The sequence below is a fragment of the Betta splendens genome, chromosome 13 (genome assembly GCF_900634795.4).
Source record: "Betta splendens chromosome 13, fBetSpl5.4, whole genome shotgun sequence".
Taxonomy (NCBI): Eukaryota; Metazoa; Chordata; class Actinopteri; order Anabantiformes; family Osphronemidae; genus Betta; species Betta splendens.
In genome coordinates this window covers 8,880,197-8,896,041 of record NC_040893.2, presented here as the reverse complement: position 1 = coordinate 8,896,041, position 15,845 = coordinate 8,880,197, and the positions used below count along the sequence as shown (strand labels likewise).

The 15,845-nt window shown below is 47.4% G+C and overlaps 2 protein-coding genes across 2 annotated transcripts; both read right to left on the bottom strand.

Moving 5' to 3' along the window:
• Positions 1-188: 188 nt before the first annotated feature.
• tlcd5a (TLC domain containing 5a) lies at positions 189-4,161 on the bottom strand. The gene is made up of 3 exons (XM_029171693.3): positions 3,852-4,161; positions 2,536-2,739; positions 189-2,357 (listed from the first exon to the last, which is right to left on the bottom strand). Exons 2-3 carry the CDS (start codon positions 2,729-2,731, stop codon positions 1,825-1,827), a joined length of 729 nt encoding a protein of 242 aa, XP_029027526.1. The 5' UTR covers positions 2,732-2,739; positions 3,852-4,161; the 3' UTR covers positions 189-1,824.
• A 133-nt stretch (positions 4,162-4,294) lies between these two features.
• On the bottom strand, positions 4,295-15,489 carry oafa (OAF homolog a (Drosophila)). The gene is made up of 4 exons (XM_029171692.3): positions 14,761-15,489; positions 6,656-6,790; positions 6,383-6,563; positions 4,295-5,975 (listed from the first exon to the last, which is right to left on the bottom strand). The coding sequence occupies exons 1-4, from the start codon at positions 14,989-14,991 to the stop codon at positions 5,701-5,703; spliced, it is 822 nt and encodes a 273-aa protein (XP_029027525.1). The 5' UTR covers positions 14,992-15,489; the 3' UTR covers positions 4,295-5,700.
• Between the last annotated feature and the right edge of the window lie 356 nt (positions 15,490-15,845).

Sequence of the window (15,845 nt, the reverse complement as noted above, 5' to 3'; positions counted from 1 at the left end):
CAAATGACTGCAGTTATGTTTCCTCACTGATCATTCACATTGCATTGAAATGACACCATCATGTGGATGCCTAAGGTAACATCAGGCTTCTTGGGTTGAAGCAGTTTGGGATTCTACTGCATCTTCTGAAACAGGTTTCTGTTTTGATGTTCATTTTGTAAATTTCAGTGTACAAACCCACTAACACGTTGGTGTTTCCAAAGTTTTATTTTTTTTGCCAGCATATAATTACTTACAAAATAGATTACAAATCCTGGACAATGACACCCAAAACTGAAAATGGTTCTTTTTGGAAGGTTTGGAACACGTTACAAAACAAAAGCCAATCACAAAATCAGGAAAATACATTCGAATAACTAAGGCACACACCAGTTAGATTTTCTTACTGTCTCTCACTATTACTTGATGATGATGATTTGAACAGTGGCAGCTGGGTAAACAGTGTATGGATGAACACATTTCAATCAAATGTAAATTAGACAGGACTTTTTGCACAATACAGTAAGACAGAAATTTACGACCACAAAAATAACAAGACACAGTCGATAGGAACACAGATAAAGTGTGACCTATAAATCGGAAAGCTGGTTATTTGGTAGCATCACACAAATATCTTCAGAGGAACTCTAACTTTCCTCTGAAAAAGTTAGATATGCAGACAACTTACCTGCCTGTATCCCATAATGCACTTGTGTGGTGGGCAATACAGGTGAGATAACGAGGAAGAGTATTTTTGTAACATTTTCAGTCTGGCAAATGTACACAAGCAAAAAAATACTAAAATGCAGACAAAACAGACACAAATGAATGTTTAAAGAAGAAAGAAATATTGTGTATGTTAGTATATATGGATATATTAAATGTACATCAAAAGTATCCATAAGTAACACATTGTTATTAACTTTAATTCCAGGGTCCTAGTTGTGTTCTTAGGACTTTGCCTTTCATGCTCCTGCATGCAGGATTACACAGGTTGTATTCTTGTCCAAACCAAAGGCAACCTTGTTCATAACAGTAGGCTAGAAATGGTGAGGGTTGAGCATGTCTATTTCAAGCACTCTGGATTAAAAAGCACTCACTCAGGTGCCACACACCTGATTTGTAAGTACACAGGGAGCTCACGATGTAATGATTTCAACATGACGTGGTCATGGATCCCTGTGAGAATGAAACAGTACTCTGCTCAACTAAAGTAATTAGAGGCTGTGAAATCAACCGCACACATCTATAGTTTAAACATACATATTAAATTGGAAAATAATATTATTATGATGTACAACTCCAGTTTGTAATGGAGATGCTCCTCTAGCAGCAGACTGAGTCGTAGGAGAGTCACATTAACCCAGATCACATAAACTCATCAAACACATCATACACACATTTATTCTATCAAAGTCACCACAAAATGACTGCAGAACTCTCAAGGATTACAAGGGCTAAAAATGTTTCACAAGGAAGTTTCCTATCTTGCCTAACAGTGAGCGTCCCACTGGTGCAACGCCACATATGTCCAGGCCACAGTTCACTACGACCAAAATCAAACTCTGCTGATGTAATTACAGGAGGTGCTTTGGTTTTAAGTGGGATAAACTACACCTGTGGCTTTTGGTAACTGTGCCTTTTACACAATGACTAATGTGTTCGGGTGCAATGATCAAAACACAAACACGACAGATGTCATGAAATATTTCCACATAGAAAATGGTGACGATCAATCATCCCTTTTTAATCTCAGTCGAGCATACAAAATATGTATTTGTGCCTTGCTTGCACACCCCAAGTAGAAAAAACATGTAAACCCATTCCCTTTAGAGAAACAGTGCATCAGTCCTTTTTACCTTCAAGGCCATTAGCTGCTACTGTCTCCAGCTGCCTTCTCTGCTGCTTGTGCCAGCTCTTGCTCTTCCGTCTGGCAAAGCGAACAATGTCCACCATAAACACCCAGGACAGCGCATACATGGCCACTCCCCCACACTTGATGAAGAATCTGGGTCTCGGGGAGATCAGCTCACAGTAAAGCATTGTGCCTCCCACGAAGATTCGCATCAGCACAAACAGCAGCACGAACAGGACGTCCACCGCGTCCCCCAGCCGCGTCCCGTAGCGTCCCGTCTGCTTGAGGAACCAGCGTGCCTGCAGGAGTGGGTTGGTGATCTCGCTGCCAAAGAGCACCGCGCACGACTCGATGCCCGACTCTCCTAGCCACAGGGTCAACAGGATTCCCAGGATGCTCATGGTGTGGTGGGCCAGCATAACGGCTCCCTCTGTGCGGAAGTACACGCACCAGGCCATATCAAAAATGAAGTAGCCCAGGCTCACCAGCATGGCGCTTATCTGCAGAGGGGTGTTCTTAGTACCTGGCACACACGAACAGACACAGACAGGTTTCTGAATGATCGTGGAATAAAACAAATGATGGTTTATCCACATTTTTCCTGTTGTTTGAATACACAACTTTGGAACCGAAAGACCAGAAAAGCAACTAAAAAATGACTAAGCAATGCTGATGATGACATGTCATAGTGCGCGTCCTACCTGGGTGGGTGAAAGGCCAGGGTCCGTCCACATAGCCTATGTATGCTGTGATGCAGATAGCCACGATGCCATGTGCCAAGGTGACAAGGCGGCAGTTCCACTCGTAGCTCCTGGAGCCGTTGACGTGACACAAGATAAAGTAGAAAGAGACCCAGAAGGATAGGCACAGGAGGGCACAAACCACAAGCACTGTCATCTTCTCCTCTGAGGACAGAACAAAACAATGAAAACCGATAAAACCCACGTCCAGCTTCTTTCAGGAGCTCGTCAGTCAGCGGTCACCAGGCGAACGTCATGTTACGCAGTGATGTAAACAAATGGAGGCACATCTTGCTCTGTAATATCGCTTACGGTAAAAACAGACAGCATGAGCGTCCAAACACTTGGACTGTGCAGCCCTTTGTAAGTCAGCAACAATTAGCCTTTGCCTGAACTATAATAGCACCATAGTCGGCCGAGCGAGAGTGCGGTGGGGTGAGGGGGATGTGTCTTCTTCTGCAGTGACGTTTTGTGCTAGGAGGTGAGACGGGGCACAAGGACAGGCCCCCTCCCACCGCCGGGGAACAAGACGAGCACTTCACCCTCAAAGACTTCCAGCAATTTTCGAAACGAGGTGAGAGAGGACTGGGTGCCGGGCCCCAGACAGCTCCCGCTGGAGGCGGAGGCGCCGCAGACTGTGTTTGTGTGACACTTGTCCCTTGGGAGGCGAAGTTGTGAAACATGTTTTTGTTTCATTTGTTCAGTTAATGCACAGGCCTTTGTGAGGAACCGTGCAACAGGGCATCCCATAATGATTCATCAAGATCCCACGTGAGACTCACGCTTCCCTGTATTTCTACTGAGGTTTATTAGTATGTGGGTATGTATGTTTATATACAGCTATGTTGTGATGAAAACAACTGGTCAAGTCAGCCTGCATTTATAAAACCTTTTTTTATTTTTACATGGTAACATACAAAATAGAGAAAATGAAAAATAACGTCTATTTTAGGGGCACAAAACTAGTGTCGTAAACAGGAATATCGCTTTAACAGCGTTTCCATGGAAACCTCTAGGACAAAGCAGCGGGGCACTATGTGGTTTAAATGGTTAATGTTTCTATTAAATATCTGAAGACGTTAAGAGTCACCTCGAGGGGTGATGTTGGTAAAGCAAAGCGCAGCAGTAGCAGCAGACCGTCCCTCGCTCAGAGGATGCTTTGAGGAGCCCAGTTAGCGGATGAGACGAGCTAGCTGCTAGCTTGCTAGCCAACGTCAGCGGGGCCCACGCGACGGGCTGTATCGGGCATAGCGCCTTCCCAAATTACTCGTTATTACCTTGAAGATGCGCATGTGGCCGTTTCTGCGCTCACATCCTTTGAGTTATTTGCTCGGCGTTTCCGGGGGAGACGGCGAGACGTTCGCTGGCGGACGCACGAGCTGCTGTCAGTCGCGCTCCAGCCTCCCTCAGCATCACGAGCCGGAGTGCATGCAAATGCGTCGCCTCCAGTACGATGGAGCGAGGCTGTATCCCCGTTAAACCAACCCGTACCATTCTGCAGCTGAAGCCATGAGTTAGCAGATCTATAAACTAATAAAAAATGCGTTTCTATCTTTACTGCTGCTTTAGAGAGACAGCGTGTTTCCTATTATAACAGTGGTGACACCTTGTGGTCACAACCAAGAATAACACATTCCTCTTCAGCGTCCGCTTCCTTCAAATGCTCTAATTTTCTCAAATTTATCATCACGTAAAAGTAAAACAATATATACTTTTAAAATTCTGCAGTGCAAAGAAAAACTTTATTGAAACAATTATTGTAAAACAGCAATGGCAACTTACCTAATTGCTCAATTTTCTTATGGCAACTTTTTTACAGCATATTCAAAACTCTTTCATAGAAAAAATATGTTTTACAACTTAACCTACAATTACATAGCAAAGATATCAGTGGAAATGTTAAGGCACTTGATCATAATAAAAGGCATCACATAGAAATGTTTCACTCATTTGGTTCTCCAGTTCGCTGGACACAGTAACCACGAAAGCAGTGAAGACTGAAATGAAGGTGGAGGAAAGATGAGCCAAAGTCCTCACCCTGGCTCTAAGCGGACAACACTGAATTTGATCCCACAATCAAGAAGTGCTTCTTGAATTACACACAGTAAGTGTTCAGAAGATTTGAGATGCATAATTTATAAACATTTGACTTTTGACAATGACAGAAGAAATATAAAAAAACTGAACATAACTGAAAACGAGAGCTTCAAACACTGCGACCAGGAGATGGCAGCATAGATCATCACAAGCAAATCCTAAGGAAGAAAAAAGGTCTGTTTCTACAAACTGAAACTCAACACCGTTCTTTGATGGGGTTTTTTAAACTTTGGTTTCTTGAGCATTTTTAACAGACTAAGAATGTGAGTGTTGGGCATGAAGTACCTCCCGTTGGTCTTAATGAAGCATAGCAGAGTGTTTGCATACTTTACGCTACTGTTGACTTGTGGTACAGACGTGTTGAACTTATGTCTTTACTGTGAATAAGGCAATAAAATGCTTGGATTTTTTTCACAAACCTATACAAAAATAATCCTCCATAATTTCATGTTGAAACCAAAATAAATAACGGCAGCATTGGAGAAGCATGTTGTTGATCAGCCAGCTCAAACCGCTGGTTGTCGTTACAGAGAGAAGTCCACCATCCAAGGTTTCACCAGGATGGAAGTCTAGGTGTGCGTGACCTCGTGATCAGAGTGACACTTTAGTGATCCTCTGCTGGCGGTAAATGGACTGGAAACACACTGTCCAGCTTTGTGCATACGATAGTTAATATTTTAGAGGTTCTTGCTGTTGGTGCAGCTCTTATGCTCGTAAATGTCTCCCAAAGAAAAAGGCACGAAGGTGACGGCTTGTGGGCACAGTCACAGTTTGCTGGAGATGACAGCTGACGGTTCACAGGTCATCTAAGACTCGCTCTCTCCCCGTCCTTTAAGGCTTTTGGTCTCATTTGGAACATGAAACAGTTCGTGGCGTCAGCTTGAACATTTCAATCCTGCCACTCCCCACCTGAGACAGCGTCACTTAGCGTGGCGCAAACCACGGCCTAGTGTCCCCGTGTTGACTTTGAGTAGCATGGGTGGAGAAACATGGGCTTGGCCGCTTTCCCCAACCGTCCGGAACAAAATGCTAGGTTTCCTCGTCCCACAGGCAGAGCTGTTTCTGTGGCACGTAGTAGGTGAAATAGTACCCTTTGCTGCAGCTCTTTATGCCACACTTGTAGGTGGAGCCTTTGCCCGTGGTGTCGCGGCTCCGGCAGTACTTCAGCAGACACGGGTACCACTCCAGACGCAGGCTGTACGTGCACAGGCACGGCTGCCACAAGTCTTTGGCGCCGTGACAGGCCTGGAAGCTGGGCGCCTCCGTGGTTTGGGGCAAGGCCTCAAACATGGCGCCGTCCACCCCTGGAACACAAGCAGAGACACGGGGCATTATTGACCAGGCTCCAGCTATTAGGGCGACAATGGTAGCGTTGCGTGAACCCTGCTCGTTCTGTCTGTGCGGCTCGATGGAAGGGGGGGGGCGCTTGTCATGCAAAGGAGACGCTACCGCCCGTCCCTCGGCAGATAGCGGCGCTCCGGCGCCGGCCAACCGTGACCGTCAACATTGTTTCCACTTTACAAAGGCGCAGTCGCACGGATTCTCCTCAGCCGCGTAATTCAGACTTCATCGCTATTAGGCCACGCGGATGCCAACAGCAAAGCGAGCAGAACGGGGCGATAACGGGGACGGTAATAGATCCTTATCCGGGGGAGGGATAAAGAGCATCAGCGCACAGACACAAGTCAACGGGGGTGCGGCGGCCACCGACCTTTGTCCAGCCAGTGCTTGACGTCTGCCTCCCTGGTGTAGATGGCCTCCCGGGCCTCGCTGCACATGTTGTGAATGTGGGAGCTGAGCTGCCAGGCCCGGCTCAGGTTGACCGCCACGCTCATGGTCAGCTGCTCCAGCCCCCGGCGCTCCTCTGCCAAGCGGATGGCCTGGGGATTTTTCTGAGCGGACGGCACACACGGTGATTGTTCACACTGTGTAAATATTGAACCCCCCCCCCCCCTCCCTCTAATTGAATCTGGCCGGGTCATACCTGTCTGAGGCGAGCCATGGACTCGCTGGGGATGATCTCATTGCGGTTGAGGCGAGAGATGAAGCACAGGGCCTGGTACTGGTTCTGCCCGCGTTCCAGCTCGCCAAGAATCAGCGCCCGGAATATCTTCACATCCTGCAAGACACAAGGGGCGGCACGGATAAACACGATCCTCAGGGGACAGCGATGTGGCGCATGAGGCGAGGTGTGTTAAAGCGTGCAGGCTCAGATGGATCAGGACAAATATTCTTTCCATTTTGGCCCTTAATGCAGAACTTGTCCAGACACTCCAAGCAATTCACTGTGTGGAGTTCAAAGAGTTTCAAACAATCGTGTGCAGAGGGTGAAGACGGGTTTATGTTCACCGCTCCTAAAGTAGTGTGTGACAGTTTGTTGATACTTCGTACTGTGTGGAGGCCTGGACAGTGTCGCTGCAGCCTCGCTCCGGTTATTTGTCCTGTCAAATTAAGCTTTTAAGTCTCTTCCAGCTCGTCATAAAAGTCAGAATGTTTTTAAAGTGAGGAAGGAAAGAGGGGGAATTCACGTGCACAACAACTTGTGTGAGACGGCCTGCAAAGCATGATGGGAACTCTGGCAGTGGGCAAAGCAGAGCAGCAGACCTGTCCTCCTATTCATCAAAGACCCAACCCCCTTCTTGTCTTCAGCTTTACACACACACACACACACACACACACACACACACACACACACACACACACACACACACACACACACACACACACACACACACACACACACACACAAAACCCCTCCTCCGCTTTTCACACACCCCTCTGAAGAACAGAGGCAGTTTAGGCAGTTTCAGGCCTTTTCACTCCCAGAGCAGGAGGAACTCAGGACACATGAACAGCCCACTGAGCTCTTCGGTCCATCTTCCTGTATGTAAAGCAACACAACTTGCCTCAGCGTTCACACTGTGGTTCTTTATGGACCCCCCTTTGCGTGATCGCTCCGGACCGTTCTGGCTACAATCCCTTTATGATATTACACAAGAGAATCATGCAGATCAGTAATGAAGGAAATGACTCAACATGCACTCATTTACAGAGAAACTACCGCAGGATGTTAAAAGCATTTCAGATGTTGGCACAGTGCCATAATGGGGTGTTTAGGCATTCTTCATTACGAAAAGAAGAAAACCTCAAATATTAGGATGACAGAGAGTCATCATGTTGATGCAGAGACGGGCAAGAGCGCAATAAAACCCGAAGTGTAGGAAGAAGTGTAGGCCACAACTTGGAGACCTCCCATATTGTAGACACATGGCGCTGTGTGTGTGTGTGTGTGTGTGTGGGGGGGGGGGGGGGGGGGGGGGGGGTATTCATGGCAGCCACATGAATTTGCCCCAGGGCTCCCTGGTTAATTACAGAGGAGCAGGGTACAGCTCCACCAACTCTGCCTCTGTGGAACTTAGTCAAGGCCTGAGAACAGACCATCTCCTCCTCCTCTTGTACCATAATGTGTCCAGATTACTGATTGCCTACTAACAGTAGGACTAGCAGTACTAGCCCTAGTAGGAGTAGTACTAAGAGTAATAATAATATAAATAATGCCTCTACGCATTTTGGATTGAGGCAAAAGGAAAAAACAAACAGAAGAAGAGCTGTGTATAACATTTGGCCTGACATTATTTATACATATTAGAAATCTTAATCTTCTTATTAGCCTATTGATTAGCCTAGCTTAGCATAAAGGCTAAAAATTCTGTGAACCAGCTGTTTTCTAACATTAGATAATATTTATGTCTGAATGGCTCCTGTCTCTAGTTTTCATCTGCTGGCTTCACATTTAGGGTACGTCATACCCTCAACACTGAGCTGTACATGTTTTATATTTCTGTCGGCAGCCAGTGGACCTCCGCCCACTTAAGAGAAATTAATTTGCATCATGGCCTTAAATTGGCAGCAACAAACCCGGCGTTGATATGTTGGCGGGTTTGGGTGCTGCTGCGATAATAATCAGCGCTGGTTCTGAAAGCAAATAGTGTAGTAGCAATGACATCATCTCCACATCTCCATCCAGACAGAAGCTGTGGGATTAAGGGGTTTGTTTGGACAAGGATAGACGCAATTCTGCCCGTCTGAAAACCAGCACTGGGGCACACGAACACACAGCAAAGCAAAAGTTGTGTAGTAGTATGATTAACGGGTGTTTTAAGCCTACTGACAAAATCTAAACACCAGAACTGTTTGGATGAGAACTCAACCGACTGAACTAAATAACAGCCACCAGTGCAAACTGCCAGGTGGCTTGGTGGTCACTGCACCACAGCAAAGCAGCAGGAGTATAAAAAAAAACCTGAAATCTGGCAACAGTGGAGAACGTTACGATTAGAAATAAAAGAGGCATCCAACTAGGACTAAAGCTAAAGACGGGTTGTTACCTTGTTAACCTTTGATTAGTTAAAAAACAACTCTTCTTATAAGTTTTTCCACAATCAGGGACTAAAAAACCTTTGCTGTGGGTGAGAGGCCACACATCAGTTTTATACAGTAACAGCCCAGTAGTCAAGCTGACAAAAAAGACAGAGGAAATGTATTTTTTATCGTCAGATGAGGCCACAGAACAGCTAATATTCAGGAAAACAGATGTCAGGTTGTCTGTGCCAAAGAGAAAACTCCACCATCCACATTCAGCAGACAAGAGAAACTGCCATGGCCAGACAGCATCCCCTAAGACTTTCTAAGTTTTAGAGAGATTCTTTACTTTGTGCCATGACAAAATGACTGTTTGCCAACAGTTTGCCACCAACCCTTATGTTTAAAGGTTTAAAATATATAGCGTAAAGTCACTTGATTCACAACTGCAGCCTGTGTCTGCAGCTGTGTCAGGAAAATGAGTCGCTACCTCAAAGTTATTTCCACAGACCTGCATAAATTAAAGGTCTGCAGAACAACATTTAGAGAAAATCACCAGGTACAGACACTTAAAATTAAACGAGTGACATCTCCCCGTCTTAAAAAGGATGGGTAATCCTGAAATAAAAAAGGACAGTGTAGCCTCGAGTTTGTTTCCCCACCAGAGCTCTGTAAATGTCAGCACAGCTATAAATATTCCACACAAGTACAGATTCCTCAGCATCGCTCCCCGACACCCAGGACTTGGACCATTTGCAGACAAACCACCTCTGGCCAGCAGCCAAACACAAGCCTGTATTCATGCGACCTAGCAGGTCATACCAAGACCTGTTAAACAGTAAGGGGAGGAGGGGGCTTGTTTCACTGGGGGTGGGGGGTGCACAAAAGCCTATTCAGGCAGTCAAAGGGTGCCGTTTACAGTGAACATTCTCCATCACTGCGTAGCTCTGCAAGTCATATACCTGGGTAACCGACTGAGAGGGAGACCTAGATAATTCACTCAGCTCTACAGCAGAGAGTCTCTGTGGAAATGACCAGCGTGTGCTAACTCACACAGCAAGCAGACAGACCCACACACAAATACAAACACTGGGCCGGTGGCTATCCCCTGTGTGGGAGGGGGGTCTTCCTGTTTTCAATCCCCTCTAAGACCCGGTCTGTTGATAAGGCCGGTCGCTGGCTGGGGATGACTGCCGGTCAGCCACGCTCTGATGACTCATTTGGGATCTCTGGGGGCCGAACTGTGTATTTGAGTTGCCCTCAGATGCGTGTGAAATCAACCTCTATGTCAACCTACTGCTTTAATGGGATGGGAAGAGTATTTGTCCTGGTGCTTGACGGGTGATGAAGGGGGTCGACAGAGCAAAAGTGCAGTCGTGGTGGGATTAAGGATGGTTTTGGGAAACAGGCAGAGGGCGAGAAAGATGCATAAAGACAAAAGAAACAGGCTGGAGGCCACTGCCCTAAAAAAAGCTTCAGTTAAACCTAATTACAGAGGCTCCAAAGACAAGAATGTGGAGTCACACTCAGACGGTCACACCTGGCTGTTGGGAGAGCGGAGCAATTAGTCCACACGGCCAGTAAGACACACGTGGCCCCAGACAGAAAGATGCTCTGCCTGGCTATTATCTACTCAACTATGGAAATATTTTAGTGCTGCCCCTAAAGATTTAACAGCTTCAACATTTTGAACGTTTAAAACCTGTGCAAAATATGTAGAGGCCACAATGAGGGAATAATTCACTTTATTCACACTGGGGGCTGGATGCAATTATCCAGACACCCACCATCATTTATTGACTCTTTGCATACAGGAAATGAGAGGAAAACAAACCATGGTTGCTAATAGGGAAGGAAATGAGGCAGATAGATAAAGCATAAACAAAAGATGGCTTCAGTCCCATTTAGACTCCAACTGCTGTCCCACAGCCTTCTTGAAAACATAAAATACTTAACGCATTAGTATTTAGTCAGACGCTAAACAGGCCGTGCTCATCCAGAGGACGCCATGTTGAATTTGACAGCAGGACATTTCAGGACACCGTGTGGGGACTAGAACGGAAGCCCTGGCGAAGAGAGAACCCTTTGTTAACCTTCTTCTCACCAGAAGCAATCCTCAAACCACTGAGGTAGTTGGATGCGATCCTAACTGCACAGTGCAAACCACGACGTCCCATCTCCTTGTCCATCACAGGCTGTCACTCTGACACCACGCATTCCACTGTCCGGTGAGAACATCTAAACCCACGTCTCTTTCCCTGCGTCCACTTTCCCTGCAGAGGAAAAAGGGGTCTCTTTTCTGTTTAACTAGCACTTCAGGCTAACATCTGGTATGCTGGTAGGATGAGGACAAAGACAGACATCAACAGGGGCCAGTGGGGCCACAAGAGGCCAAAAAAAAGGGGGGGGGGACTATGTGAGGACCTTGAAGGGCCAACTCACAGTGAAGCTATTTTCCTGCAACTCAGCCAACAGAGAACAAAAGAAGTAAAGACTTAAACAGGCGCATCTTTGAAAAGGCTGCTGCTTGTACACACGGCAAACGAAAAACTTTTAAAGTGAAGTAATAGATCAAATTTAAAGAAATGGATCGGTTCTTCTTTCCACCGGGACCTCCCAGAACCACAACAGTGAAATCTAGACAGTCCTTTCCAACAGAGATCACATTCTTGACAAGTAGGAGCATCATCGTCCCTTTGAACCATAAGACTTGTTTTACTTGAGAAACTTATCTGTGGATTTAATCGCGAAAAAAAAGCGACAGAATGACGAGCAGGAGTCGAGGTCTCCTCAGGTCCTGCTCAAGTCAAACAATAGAAAAATAAACATGGTATTGTTTTTTTTGGGGACCGTTTGTTATACAGATTATTTCAACAGGAAAATTCTAGAATTTTCTACAGGAAATTTCTAGATGACTCACTGTGACCTGCAGCAGAAAACAAAACTTGTTTTCAACAGTGTCTGAAACAACATTACTCTCCGGTGACACTCATCTGTAAAACGTTTTTTACAAGTTCGAGCAAGTGACAAAAAGAGGACGGTTTCTCAGGGGTGAGTGAGAAGCAAGGTGTGGAAGGATACAGCGGAGAGCAAGGCACACAATGGGACCTATGCGTGAGTCGCAGCTAATGTTCGGTTCCGTCAATTAGGAAAAAGGGAAACACAGCCAACTGTTACTTTGTGCAGGAACCCTATCAGACCCCGACGATGGGCAGCGTGAAAGGCCACCTAACCGGTCTCCCCGCCTCCAGCTCCCATTCTGTTTTTGCCATAGCATCTGAGGGCGTGTGAACAATCTCCTGTTCGTTCCCAGAGCAAACTTCGGCTGGGCGTATCAGTAAAGCCCTGGTGCGTCTGGGACAATCGGAATATACACGAGAGCACGCAGACCTGACCTGACCTGAAACACAATCCGCTTTATGGGATGGAAACAAAACGAAAATTGCCAAAAAAAGTGCCTGGTGTCCTCATTCACAGCACGGCGTCATTGTTCACAAAGCGCAGGCCCATTTAAGATTATAGTGCGAGTGTTGAGTGACTTGCCCCGACATCTGCTGCTTCCTTGACCTTTGGGGACAGCGCAGAGTCCCTCGTTCCCTCTGCACAGAAAAACTGTTCAAGACAGCACTCCAGTCTACAGACGAACCCCGGCACACGTGCCATCAAACCCAAAGTGGAAAACAACGCGGATGCATCGGCTTCTCTCCGCGTTTGCGCATCTGGAAAGACTCAAAACGAGCATCTCAAATATGCAAGACATTTCCCACGGATTAATCTGGACATGGTTGGTGTCCACCCCGAGATGCGGGATTGCGTTAGGCCGTGACGGCTGCAGCGGTTCGCGTGTGGAAAGTGGAGTTGCGCTCGAAACGGAACCTCCACACAGTGACTACAAATCTTCATGGACACACCACAGGAGGTGGTCCCATTTATCTCTGAGCGCAAAACTGTACGCTGACACCAGGCACGTCAGCAGGATATCCCCAAACTGCGGACAGATCGCTGCAATTTGACCTAATTTACAGGATATTTGGCTGTAAATATGTCAGCGCGAGACCAGAGAGGAAATGAAATGGTAAAATGCTGTGGGTGTTTTTTGCGAGCTGCAAACAACAGGTACTCCCTCCCTCTCGCAAGTAGCGTCTTTCACTAAAACACGACGACAGCGAGCTGAAAGTCACCAGCATCTCTGTGCATCTACCTGGTCTGGGAGCAGAAATAAACCCGGAATCACAACCATGACTCACCGCTTCTCCGGCATCTAATGGCTTTGACATTTACTACTTCAGCAGAGAAATAGGGGGCTGCTGTCATTTGGAAAATGATCCCAACAGGATCACGGCCGTTGGAAGCGTCTCTCAGACAGGAACCACCTCCGTGGCCCTGCACCTCCAGAGCTCCCATCCAGCTTTGGCTGTAGCTCTCCAGCGTGTAACGTCCCTGTAAAATCACTCTTCTTCTTCCCACATGCATTCTTCTGGGATGTATGCTCGTGGCAGCTGGAAGTGACAGCTCATCCAAGTTTCCATAAATCTTGGAGATACTGCACAAGAGTGGAATGAGAACCACATGCAGGAGGAAGTGAACAAGAGACAGAGAGGGGGACAGAGGCAAGGAGGAGGGGGGGGGGGGGGGGGCGCCAAGTCAGCCTTTCAGAAGTACAGCGTTCTATGAGGTTGTGTTGTTGCAAATAAAACCAAACCACATGTGGATGTGTACACGTGTGCATGACTGTGGGGACGCTGCATCACAAGGCGCCTGCACAACCACACAAACGCTTACGGACCACTTTGTATCGGCGCGTCACCGGCGATCGGGCCCGACGGCCTCGTCTCTTTCAACTCTAAATTAGCTGTTTTGGTTAGCGAACCAGACGCGCAGATCAAAAAGGTCAGACATGCCCACTTAATCCGGGTAAATCTCCCCCCTCACATCTCGCCAGCCTGTCAGCTTCTGTGTGACAGCAACCATCACAGACACATGCCTTTGCTCTGTGCGCTGCCTCTTTGAGCCGAGCGGGTGCAGACTCCCTCTGCTCGCATTCGAGAAGTGTCATCTTTCCAAAAACAAAAACGCATGAATGCAGAGTTGGTCACTTGACCCCCGCCTCTACTTTTAGAAGAATGCTAAATATGGCTGGTGATGATCAGGCCATGATCAGCGGGGGCTTCAAGGCCACGGGGGCCTGTGGGCATCTGCATCTTAAGAGCAGCAGCTGTCTTGACCGGAGGCTCACGCTAGGATGAACAAAAACTAATGAAACCATGACCTTCTCCTCACTTTGTGTGACTTATTTCATCTGCTCCAGAGAGTTTAAGGCTTTTGGGGACCTTTAATCTTCAGATGTGTGACCCTGAAAAGGGGGGGGTGATCGTGGTCACTTGAGTTCTTCCTTTATGGGTCATAGACTCGGGGCAAATCTCAACATATACATTAAAAAAATAAACCCACAAAGTTGTCGAGGTCACACATCTGGGTATTGGTCAACTGGCCCCATGTTTACAGTAGATACCATGACTTGGATTTGTTGAACATTGGTCTGAGCAGAGTTCATTCTTGTAGAGGAATAAGGCAAACTGAAGCAAAGTCTGACTTTACAGCATAAACTCTGTATTAATATTATAGTATTAACCAATGGGAGCTTCAAGAACCACTGCTTGGTCCCAGTTACAGCGGCGTCTGGCAGAGTGTAAAGTTCTAAAGTTCACCAACAGCACGAGCTCTCACCTGCTTAAAGTCCGCCACAAAAGTGATGAGAGTCCCATCACCCTGTTTGAATTCGAGAGATATCGAATCCCTCTCGCTGTCCGCTTCCAGAACCTCCTCGGTCACCAGCCCGTCGGTCAGCCGGACCCGCACGCGCAGCTCGGAACCGAGTCCCGCGGCGGCGAGCAGCACCAGGGCGCAGAGATGGGTCAGAGTCCGAACTGGAGCCGCCGAGGTGGAACCCGCGAACATCCCCGAAGACGCGAAACCGAAGCCGAGAGAGGAAAAAAGCGAGGAGACCTCCAGAGAGCTGCGCTCATATCCGCGACGGTTTCATTGTGCCCCGCGTAAAGTCCACTCCTTCACGCTCGAACCGCGGGTCACGGCTGACGGGACGCGGCTCCGCTCGCTGCAGCGCGTGCCAGCGTTTCCCACATACGGTACCACACGACAGCCGCCTCGGCGAAATCTGCGCGTTTCACTCCCCGGAGCCTAGTTCGCTCCCATTCAGAGCCCGCTCGCTCCGGGTCGCGCGCGATCCGGATCCTCCCGCTCCTCGGTGCCGCTCGGCGTGGATCTCCCCGTCGGGCTTTTTCCTGCTAAACCTCGCGCAGTCCCGTCACTTCCTACCCGTCGGCGTCTCACTTCTCGCCGGCCTTCAAACTTTGTGTTGCGCGAGCGCTGGTAGTAAACTCTTAAAGCCACACCGCTCCCGCAGCTCTGCCCATCCCCCTTAGAGAGGCCTCATGTGATCCCCCTGCGCTGCTGCGAGCAGGCTCAACTAATAATACCCCCAACAATTAGGAGCGAGGTGTTGGGGAGATTTGTACAAGGCCGCTTTGTGGATGGATGTGCTTCTCGACATGGACAAAGAAAAGGCTGCTGCAGATCAAACAGCAAACAGCTGCTTACCATAAGCAGCCTCTGTGGAAAACACTTATTAAAGTTTATTTTGAAATCTTAGTTCTTCGTGTCATGTTCTGTCACATGTTCTATCAAGTTGGATATACTCATTTTGCTAAACTTATTAATCTTTATTATCTCTTTATTCGCTTATTCTAAAAGTTTCTGCAGACTTTTCTTCAGCGATCCCTCTTTTTTTAACC

Excerpts from the sequence above, each read along its gene's own strand:
- tlcd5a (XM_029171693.3), bottom strand. The coding sequence starts at position 2,731 with ATGACAGTGCTTGTGGTTTGTGCCCTCCTGTGCCTATCCTTCTGGGTC. Across the intron at positions 2,358-2,535 it reads CTGGCCTTTCACCCACCCAG|GTACTAAGAACACCCCTCTG; the intron begins GTAGGACGCGCA and ends CGTGTGTGCCAG.
- oafa (XM_029171692.3), bottom strand. The coding sequence starts at position 14,991 with ATGTTCGCGGGTTCCACCTCGGCGGCTCCAGTTCGGACTCTGACCCAT. Across the intron at positions 6,791-14,760 it reads TTGTGGCGGACTTTAAGCAG|GATGTGAAGATATTCCGGGC; the intron begins GTGAGAGCTCGT and ends TGTGTCTTGCAG. Across the intron at positions 6,564-6,655 it reads CCATGGCTCGCCTCAGACAG|AAAAATCCCCAGGCCATCCG; the intron begins GTATGACCCGGC and ends CCGTCCGCTCAG.